The sequence below is a fragment of the Cuculus canorus genome, chromosome 4 (assembly GCF_017976375.1).
Source record: "Cuculus canorus isolate bCucCan1 chromosome 4, bCucCan1.pri, whole genome shotgun sequence".
Taxonomy (NCBI): domain Eukaryota; kingdom Metazoa; phylum Chordata; class Aves; order Cuculiformes; family Cuculidae; genus Cuculus; species Cuculus canorus.
The window spans coordinates 64,903,392-64,914,285 of record NC_071404.1 but is presented as its reverse complement, the minus strand read 5'-3'; the positions used below and the strand labels follow the sequence as shown (position 1 = coordinate 64,914,285).

The 10,894-nt window shown below is 42.0% G+C and overlaps 1 protein-coding gene across 2 annotated transcripts; it reads left to right on the top strand.

Annotated features, from left to right (window-relative positions):
• Positions 1-568: 568 nt before the first annotated feature.
• LSM6 (LSM6 homolog, U6 small nuclear RNA and mRNA degradation associated) lies at positions 569-7,858 on the top strand. 2 transcript variants are annotated; one of them, XM_054066440.1, is made up of 4 exons: positions 569-662; positions 2,300-2,413; positions 5,950-6,063; positions 7,591-7,858. In XM_054066440.1, exons 2-4 carry the CDS (start codon positions 2,320-2,322, stop codon positions 7,623-7,625), a joined length of 243 nt encoding a protein of 80 aa, XP_053922415.1. In that variant the 5' UTR covers positions 569-662; positions 2,300-2,319; the 3' UTR covers positions 7,626-7,858. The 2 variants fall into 2 exon arrangements, with proteins under 2 accessions (XP_053922415.1, XP_053922416.1); XM_054066441.1 differs by lacking the exon at positions 569-662 and adding an exon at positions 808-930.
• Positions 7,859-10,894: the final 3,036 nt, after the last annotated feature.

Sequence of the window (10,894 nt, the reverse complement as noted above, 5' to 3'; positions counted from 1 at the left end):
AACTGCCACCACTGAGCTTGGTGCCATCTGCAAACTTTCCGAGGGTGCAACTCAATCTCGCTTTGAATATCATTGATAAAGATATTGAACAGCACTGGTCCCAGTACGGACACCCGAGGGACACCACTTGTCCCAGATCTCCATCTGGACTTTGAGCCATTGTCCACTACTCTCTGAATATGACCATCCAACCAGTTTCTTATCCACTGTACTGTCCACCCATCAAATCCGTATCTTTTCAGTTTAGAGAGAAGGATGTTATGGGGGACCATGTCAAAGGCTTTACAGAAATCTAGATAGATCACATCTGTCGGTTTACCCGTGTCCACTTGGGGTTGTCCTGGGCAGGGACAGCACCTGGGCTCGACCATCCACGTGGGATCGTGGATCCCTTCCATGGCATTCTAACGAGGAGCCAGGCAGCCTGTTCACAAGCCTGACGGGATCTAGGAGTCACAGTAGCCACCAGCTTTCACAGCGACCCGGCGATGCCAGAACCCTCTCCGACCTCAGGGGTTCGAAGCGCTGCCCCCCGAGGGGCGGGAACCTCGCCTCGCCGCGCGCCGCCCTTTCGCGAGTTCCGGCGCGGTTTGGCCCTGCCGGCGCGCCGTAGCGGCGGGGGCGATTGGGCGCGAGCGACGGGAAGGGGGTCGGACGGGCAGGTGGGTTGAGCGAGCGAGAACCAGGGTCAGGGAAGCAAGCGCTGCCCGGTCACGTGGGCGGGGGCACGCGGCGGCACCGGGGTAATGGAAAGCGAGCGCTTGCTGGTCACGTGGGTCGGGGCGCGCGGTGGCTCCGGGGCGGGAGTCAGAGGAGCGAGCGCTGCCCGGTCACGTGGGCGAGGGCGCGCGGCGGGGCCGGGGTGGGAAGGGAGGTCAGAGGAGCGAGCCTTGCCCGGTCACGTGGGCGGCGCGCGGCGTGGCTGCAGGGGTGAGCGGTGCCCCCGGGGCCGGTGATGCTCCTGCTCCTCCTCCTCCTTCTCCTCGTTTTTCCCCGGGTTTTAAGCCACCGGCTGCAAAGCTTCGCGTTTGCAGCGTGGGTTCCTAGCAGGAACGCCCCCACCACGGAGCGCGTTTCGTGCCGTTTCGGCTCAGTTTGAGCAGCCGCCTAAAACCGGAGCGCGTTTGCTGCCGGGGAGGGTGGGAATGGGCGTGTTTCCCGGGAAAAATAAAAGCTCAGGCTGGGAAGAGCCGCGCTGCTCAGCCCCACGGGGGCTCCGGGCGTGCTGGCAGAGACACCAGTGTCGGTGTCCCCATCCTTGCCGTGCGGCCAGGAGCTGGCCTTGGCGAGCTGGGACTCGGCCCTGGCGCTGTTTTCCCATGGATTGGAAAAGCAGAGCAGCTGTAGTTTTGACTAAATGGCCTAAAAGCACAAGTTGAGCCGTGCTGGCTGAGGGGGGTTCTCGTATCGGAGCGGGGGTGTGCGCTGCAACGTCAGTTTTTAAATCGCAGCATCTTTTCGGGCCTCCATATGACTTAATCGCAAGCCTTAATTCTAAGCTTAGCCTGAATTAGCTGTTTCACTTCAAGGCGTCCTTTCAGATTTGTTCTTTGCTCGTAATTTGTTCTTTGCTCGTATTTGCGAACAGAGATAAAAATCATTCTCTTGCTTTTTCAGACTTGTATGTATGGCAGGGAGCAGGGGGGTGGAACTGGATGATCTTTAAGGTCCCTTCCAACCCTAACTATTCTATGATTCTATGTACAGAGCACATAGTGGCTTCTCCCCAACCCCTAAAGTTATGAACCACTTACTATGACTTCTCTCTTTAGTTTCTGTAAAGTCGTTTCAGCAGAGGCATTGCCGCTGGCTCAATTGGAAGTTAACAAGATGGAGAGCAAACGAGGATTCTTATTAATATTTTCAGGAGTTACAAAAATGCCAAAGAGAAAGTTTAATGCGGTGGCTCTAGGAGCTCTGTCTCTTTGCCTCCACCTTTCAGGTTTTGCTTATTTAGACTAGACATAAGGAGGAATTTCTTCACGATGGGGGTGGTGAGGCACTGGTACAAGTTGCCCAGCAAAGTTGTGGATGCCCCATCCCTGGAAGTGTTCAAGGCCAGGTTGGATGGGGCCTTGAGCAGCCTGATCTGGTGGGAGGTGTCTCTGCCCATTGTAGGGGGGTTGGAGCTGGATGATCTTTAAGGTCCCTTCCAACCCAAACTATTCTATGATATCATTGATATTGTCTCCCACTGAAAGTATTAAGCATCAAGGGACTGCTTCTCTCTGTTGAGTGTTTAAAGACCATATGAGACTGCGTTGCTTATCCAAATGTTTTCTTCAACTTCTCTTCCCAGCTTACCAGAGAAAAATCAAGATGAGTCTGCGGAAGCAAACCCCTAGTGACTTTCTAAAACAAATCATTGGAAGGCCCGTTGTGGTAAAATTAAATTCTGGAGTTGATTATCGAGGTAAGTTCTCCATCTGCCTCTCACACTGAGTAAAGTAATTGTTTAGGAAGGCTGGAACAGATGCTTTGCTTTTGAAAAGCAAAGCAGCGTGATCCACTATATTAGAGTTTATGAATACAGATCTCAGAACAGTGACATGAAAAACAGAAATTCAACTCTGGAGAAACTGATGAAAGGGAGGTCTACAGTGGATCTCGAGGTTAAATTTACTCACCTAAATTGTTAGTGTCCTTAGTCACAGATGGTTAAACTTATGTTTCAGGATGATTCAGAGTTTCTAAACTGACTTTTGTAAAGATTGACTGGAATTACAATTCCTGAAATGGCCCAGCAGTCCCCTTTTCAGTGGTCTGATATCTACCCTTGTTGGAACTACTTTTTTTTCATCTTCCTATTCTCCAGTTCCTAGTGTAGACCTTCGTCTAGAAAAGCTTTCAACAGAAAATTCTGCCATCAGTCATAAGGGTACTCTTACACGAGGGATGAAAAAGTTTATGTTCGTGGTTAAACAACTGCCTAGACATGTGTTGGATCAGGACTTCTGGGAATACAGGAGAAAACTTAGTGTGGCATTTGCCGTTATATGCCCGGTTCATTTTGACACAGTCCATCAGTTTTATTCCAGAACTCCTTAGCCTGTCTGTGTACCTTCTCGTACTGCATATAGGATTATAGGATTTTTTTTAAACAGTACATCAGGCTTCATTGAGACATCCTGGTCTGACTCCCATTACAATAAGACTTATCTGCCTGTCCATTTTCTTTAGTAGTGTCCAAGCTTAAAACTGTCATACATCTCTTACTGTGCATAATTTAGACATTTTATTCTGGAGTTATTTAAAAATCATGGTACTGCTACAGATCACTGCTTCAGATAGGTTTAATTCAATTGGCTTAGCTTGGCACTTGTGAGAGGAGACTTGTTTGTGCTGTGTCAAGGGATCCTTGTATATGACAGTTCAAAATTGTTATAGCTCACTGACAGAGGAAGCAGTGCCTTCTTATCCCTTCCTGTTCCTCTTTAGTGTCTCTTAGCTGAGGAAATTTGTGACCCATCATTTCTTTGAGAACCACATTGTCTGGGCACTTCAGGTGAGGTTGGTGGCTTAAAAATTTCACTGTTTGTCATCAGTGACAATCTCTGGCCTCTATAAATTCTTTCTTGCAGGAGAATGTAGTGACTGCTCATTAAAGTCAATTAAAGCAAATCCTAGTTACCTAAAGGTGCCTACAAGGCAGGGCCAAACTAGATTTAGGTTTTGGATACACACTTTCTATTTTCTCAGAGAACATTTGTACCTTCTGCTTGGTAAGATCCATTTGTAACTGCTGCAGATAAATGACTCTGCTTTCCCCTCAATAAAGCTAGTTTAACGTCCCTACTATCACACCTACCAGAAAAGAACCATAGTTCCTTTGAGCATCCTTATTTCTTACTGTATTCCCCACCCTTCCTTATTTCCCTGTGCTTTCCTTCTTCCTCACTTGATGTGATCCTGTGGTTAAAAACCTGTATGCTCTTCTCATTTGAAAAATACACACGTGATTTGTTCTCTACAGAACTCTGACCAACATTCACAAAAGCCAGACATCAATAAGCCAGCATCTCAGGTTTTTGTTGTAGTTCTGTCTAGGTTCTTCATATGGTTTTTCATATGGGCTGTGTTGCTAATTTTTTGTCTGTACCTCCATGTGTTCATGTGTAACTGTAAAAGTCTTATTTGCTGCCAAGTGCTGGGCACTTTTAAGAGAAGAAGCCCTAGGAAAGTAATCAGTGATAACTTAAGGTGTGATTTCTGTGTGTAGGGATGGATATGTACATTGAAACATACCTACAGATAGATAAAATACCAGCCAGGACGGGCAGTGACAATATTTAATGCCATTAGTGGCCTGAGAACAAACAGAAAGAAAAGGAGGAAGAGAATGAAACAGCCATGAATGCACTCTAGGAATAAAAGAGTTTGAAAATACTGTGTTTATGGCCTACTGAGTGATAGCTTAAGAAAATTTACACTGTCCAATATCAATTTTGAACAAAGATTTTGTCACACAGAGCACTACTGGATCAAAAGAGTACTGACATTTTGGTTTGGGGTTTTTTTGGTGCATTTAGTAACACTTTATGATTAGTCAGTTTTTCCTATGTGTGGGAACAGGAAATAAAAACGTAAAGGAAAATAATAATCATCAAACCATTTTAAGTTGGCAGGAGAACTTAAATTCCTAATTATTTAATGGAAGATAGTACCATAACACTCCTGAAAAGTGAGAATGGGTTCTAGAGGTGGGTTCTCAGACTGGAGTTCTCTCCTTCTCCTTCAGTACAGCAAATACGTTGTATTTTAGTGCCAGGTAAATAAATCAGGTGGTTTTCAAACAGAGTTAAAAAAAAAGTTTTAGTAATATTGTCTCTGTGTGCAAGGATGAAGTCAGGAAAACACACATGCAAGATGGGGATAATTAATACAGGTTTGTACAAGTTGTTTTATGTGCACGAGTAACAAATTGGATTGCACTCTGCCCAATTCTTCACATCTGTTAATACGCACATTCAGTTCCTTACATCAATAGTTTCTTTGCTGATCAGGTGAGTTAAGTTTGTAGAGGACCATGACTATGATCTTAAGGGTGGGTGCAGATGCCAGAGAGTGCTTTTGAATAAAAAAATGCCATCATGCTGCCAGCACACAGGAAATACTGTGTGAACGAGGTACAGCCTTCAAGAGGGGCTATGAGAGGTGAGAACACAAATACTTGTGTAAAAGCAGTGCTACTCAAATGCATATTTCCCTGATCAAAAGAATATCTGATACTACAAATGGCAGAGATATTTCCCCGAGTTGTGTTAATTAAACAGTGAAAGTATATTTGCGTGGGAAGATTTCAGTCTCATTTGAACACCCTTAGCCTGTTGGAAACATGGTAGAATTTCGTTTACATCAAAGCAGAGACTTGCAGCCAATGTTCCCCTAGATCTGTAAGCATGAAGATAGATATGAAAGACTGTGTATGGTGTCCTGTGTTGAAGTATGGTGTCCTATTGTTTTCCATCTATGTCCTTCACAAGTTTTAATGAAATGTCAATTTACAAAGCTTTATCCTTAGCTTATCCAGTTACATTTAGTGTCACTGGTTCTTTTTGGATGTGTGGCTTAAAACCTGTGAGAAGGGACAAGTTAAGCTTTCAATGATGAAATTATCAATCGAAAGTCATGCCTTAGTGTAACTCCTTTCCCCTACTCTTGCGTCACCTGATTAAGTGAAATTATCAATCGAAAGTCATGCCTTAGTGTAACTCCTTTCCCCTACTCTTGCGTCACCTGATTAAGTTGCTAGTAGAGTGCCCGGGGTTCCTCACTCCCAGCTTAATTCTTTGAAGAGTACTCTGATCTACTGACCCATCTGGCCAAGCCTGGGTTTTTCCGTTTGTTAGGAAGATGCAGGCTTTTTCAGTCCTATTGAAACACAATGCCTTTTTGTTTATTTTAAGATAAGCTTAAGCTGATTCACTTTTAAACTATCACTGTCTCCAGGTGTCCTGGCTTGCCTGGATGGGTATATGAATATAGCTCTGGAACAGACTGAAGAATACGTAAATGGACAATTAAAGAACAAGTATGGAGATGCATTTATCCGAGGAAATAATGGTAACTCCTTCTTATGTTACTGCTTATTAGAAGATTGTGTTTCGATATTTAGTTCTTTATTTGAGGAACGGCTGAGGTGTAAGGAAGGTGCCTTTAAGAATACTAGTTTTAGGCTCTCTTAGAAACCTTAACATATTTACTTTTTACAGTTCGAATTTTTAATGCCTGTGCTTTTCTGCATTCCTGTGGCCCTCTTTTCTTCTGACCTTGAAGTTCATTTAGAGAAGCATGCTCTTTTCTAGCCTGCCTTAGAGCTTATTTCTTGTCATTTGACAGGTTTACTCTTTTGCACTTGCTGCCTGCTTAGGTGGCCTCTGCTCTATAGAAGTCTGTGTTTTGCTAGGCGAACTACAGCATTAATTTATGATACAGGACAGATATGGATGACACTGTAATATTTTCTTGTGATGCAATTGCTCAGACCTGACTGAATGCTGTTAATTAGCACTGGAGCCTATATTCGTCTTTATGAGTAAAGATTTTGCCACCAGTCAAAATAAATGACTTGTACTTTACTAGTGAGCCTTTAAATATCCCAGTGCAGAAGGTGGATTTTAGTGCACCTCAAGGACAATCCCAGGCTCCTGAAATGACCCTATGGTATCAGTTAGGCTGTAATAGCAGGATATGCCAGGGAAAAGAATATTTAAAAATAGAAAAGGTTTGCAAGTCAGATGCGAAGAAACTTGTAGAGAAGTTAAACGAAGCAGAGTTTGACCAAGTTACTTGAAAAGATAATGGAGGGCAGGAAGGAGGGATGGAATAAAAAGAAACAATAACTGGATTTCATGTTACAGAAAGAGTTAAAGAGATTGTGGCACCAGTATGAAAGAGTGTTTTAGGAGGAGAAGTAATTCTTGAATGAGGCCAAATGATTTTTGTGAGGAATTTTGATTATTATTGTGCTAAGGAGTGTAGTGACATTACAGCTGGGGAATCAATTACGGAAATAAGAATCTGTTATAAAAGTTAAAACAAATGGATGAGAGCCAGGAGGCTGAAAAACAGTCTTGGAGAACTGAAGAGATCCCAGGTTTAGGAGCAAAATGCAGTTTCATATTGTGCATGGATCTGTTCTGGGGATACCAGCAGCCGAGCAGGTGAAAGATGTCTGCTGCTTCATAGGTAATTATTAGCTTTGCCTTAAGTGCTTGCTATTTCCAGCTTTTGCTAAAAGATCATAGCATTAGTGTCTGACACGTGTAATTCTGCTGCTTGGAAACCCTCTCATACTCCCTTGAGTAGCGCTGCGGGGCAGCTGGATTTATACTCCCTCCGTTCAGCCTAAATCTGCCGGAGTGTAGTTTGGCTACAAATATAATAAATACACATTATGTATTACTTTGGTTCAGTAAATTTGATACAATTTCCTGAAACCCAGAGTTAAGTTTTCTGACTTTGTTCATGCTAAATAGGATTTATTACACTGTTGTTTTAAGAGCCATAGAAATATGATGTCTTAAATAAAGATGTTTGTGTGTTATTTACCAGAGCCCTCTTATGTGTGCTGCTTTCTCCTTTTCACAGTATTGTACATAAGCACACAGAAGAGGAGGATGTGAAGATGCCAGAAGGAGCTGTTTTGTACTTGTGAACCTCTTCGAAGTGATGAGCTCTATTTGATTTGTAGTTAATAATACACAGGTGAAATACAAAAGTGTTTAAATATTTTTTTTAAATAAATATAAACCAATGTAAACTTCCTGAATGTTTTTGTTTCAAAGCATTGTTTTGTTCCGCTGTACAGAAAAAAATGAAATAAAAGAGAAGCATGTAACAGCGCTGCAAGACTAATTCAAAGCAACAGCTCATGTATTTATGCTAACAGTTACAGAAATACTGATTGGAAGGTAAGCAGGCATGGAGCAATTGCAAGTCAGAGCCTTTTATTGATGGCAAAACAATAGTTTTACTGATGTTGGGGAAGGGAAATGCTAATGTTCTAGTGACAATGACCTGTCCCTTTTGGAAAACACAGGGTCAACTTTAAATGCCAATTTAGTAAGAGTCATTGGGTAAAAAGTTCAGGTGTCTGAAAAATCTTGAGTAATGGATTGAATAAAGAGATGTAACAGTGACACTTCAACAATTAGGGGTGGAGAAAGGATTGAATCAAATGGAAGAAAAGCCCCAAGGGTGAAAAGAAAGCTCTGTGCCAGCTGAGTAAGTCAGTCACAGGTGAAAAGCACTCGGCTGGTATGCCAAGACAGCTGGTAACTGCTTCACATCCTGCTTCTGTACCGCCACCTCAGCTTACAGTCACTTTTTTAGCCTGACTCTACCAAACACAATGGACATTTTCAACACAAAGCAATTTTAACTAATATCTAAAGTAACTCCTGAAAACAGGCTAGGAATCAAAAAGCTTTTGTAGACATGCCATATGTATCCTATTCAGAGAGTTCACACTTTTTCTCCCATCTACTCCCTCCCCAACTGAGTACCATCTATATATTCTCTTTTTTTTTTTATTTTTGCTGACCAGAAATGAGAAAAAATATATTCAGCTTATACTATGGGGTATGCATTAGGGAAGAGGAACCTCTGTGCAGGCAAGGAGTCAGTACTTGTTTGTTCATATTTTGCAAAAGTGCTCCCAGGTAATCAAAACCCAGTGGGTAAATATAGTTCAGTTTTACATGGATACCTGTACTCATTTATAAATTATCTTTTCTCCTTTTACATGCAGTCAGTCAAGAAAATAACCTGAATGTTCAGATGTTTTTTAGGATGAGTGTTACTGCATTTAATCTCCAGATACTCAGCGTGTTCTCTTGTTCCTCAGGACAAAGTTATAAGTTAACGTGCCTCATGGTGACGTTATTCAGCCAATTTTTTAAAATGAGTTTTCTGAAGCCTTGCTTTATTCTTTGGGCAGTTTCTAACGCCTCCAGGAACAAAAATACTTTTAGTTGTGGATGGACGAACTCAAGACAATTATGTGACTATAACATTTGTCTATTCTTTCCAAGTACCAGTAGGTCGAATGCAAGTAAGGAATAGTAACATTTCAATTATCCAAGGGAGAAAATGCAGGTTTGTCCTGGTTCTGTATGGGAAAGGGTTCATTTCCTGGTTTTGGCAAGGAAAGGGTTAATTTTCACGAGAAACTGGAAAGGGACACCCGTGGGGCAGCGACCAAACTGGCCCATAAGATATTCCTGCCATCAATGTCACATCCAGCATGGGGGGACAACAGTTGGCCAGGTGGGGAGGCTTGGAATGTGGCTTGGGAGCATGTGCAAGCATTGTTTTTTCTCTGGGCAGTGAGTGGTCGATTATTCATTTCTAACATTCTGTTATTGTTGTTATTTTCCTCCTCCTTTGCTGTTCTGCTAAACAGTCTTTATCCCAACCCACGAGTTCTGCATTTTCCTTTCAATTCCCCTCCCTATCCCACTGGGGAGGGGGAAGCAAGCAGCCGCTGAGGATCTTTGCCAGCTAAGGCTAAACCACAACAGGGTGGCAAATTTTTATCTCTTAAGAAGATCAAGGATATTCTAGATCAAGAATAATTCTAAATTATTTTGCCATCAGTAGTTAACCTTTCCACATTAAACATTTCAGAAGCTACTACAGAACACAGAAATAGAGATGCTACTTTATAAAATGCTTCAATAATTTATCATTTTCTGACAAGGGTTGAAAAGGGTCCAGGATGCGAGTACAAATCACCGACTTGCTCTTCTGTAAGCGACTCCTTGTTAGGAAAAACAAGACAGACCTTCAAGGGGAGCATGCAATTTCTCATTTGCTTTGCCATCAGTTTGCAGCTGGCAGCTTACTGTGTGCTTTCATTCCTGGAGACTGTCTGGGTTTTGGTTTTTTTTTTATTTTAATCTAGGGTTCTTTCCCTTCCCGCCCTCTTCCGCACCTTTCTCTCTTCCTCCCCCTTACAACCTACAGCAACACATTTTGAACGGACTGATTTACCCCAAGAGTTTGCATCACTAACTTTTGAACTGCAGTTCTGTTTCTGTAAGTGTTGGTATAGCACATTTTTCAGTTGTGATCTGCTACTTCAGAGAGTCTAATTGCATACTGAATTCTGAACTTAGAAAATACTTTTTAGTTTATACGCTAAGGCTTTTTTTAATGTATTCTAGATTATGAAGTCACTATTTACTGTGTGGGGTACATAGGAAAAATTGCATTAAGACAAGCTGTTGTAATTCATATTCAAATTTAAAAACTAGCTAAAGAAGTTAAACATTTAATTTCTACAATCATTGACCTTTAAGTACATTTTACAAGTTTTTTCCCCTTAGTTCAGTTCTCTGGCCCTATCTTTAAATCAAGGGAACATTTAAACTTTACTTCAATTAGGCAGTCCAATGTTTGGATGAAGCCTGCTTTAAGTTGGATAAAACTTACATTTTGGATTTAATTTACTTATCTTCTGAATTTTGTTTTGGCTTCCTATATTCTGTTAGATAACATTATAAATCAGACACTGTCCAGACAGCTTTCAGCGTAGCATGTGAAATGGTATCCAAAACTTAAGTTTTAAGGTGAGGCATCCCATTATATATGTATGTAGACATCAAAGTAGAATTGTGTATTCCACAAACTCAGACACTTAGAAGTCGCTCAACTTACTTTATAAGATCTTTATCCCATTGGAAGATACAAATAGACTCTTACAAATGCAATATATCTTCACACACGAAAGGCTGTATACTAGTGCTCACATCCTTCATGTTACCTTATTTACCATATCCTAGTGCTCTTGCCACTACATGTATATAAAATGGTTTTACTTATGGATCAAGCTTTTCTAGATCAAGACTGACAAGGAAGTATTCCTTGAGCAACTTACAGTGCCTCTCCA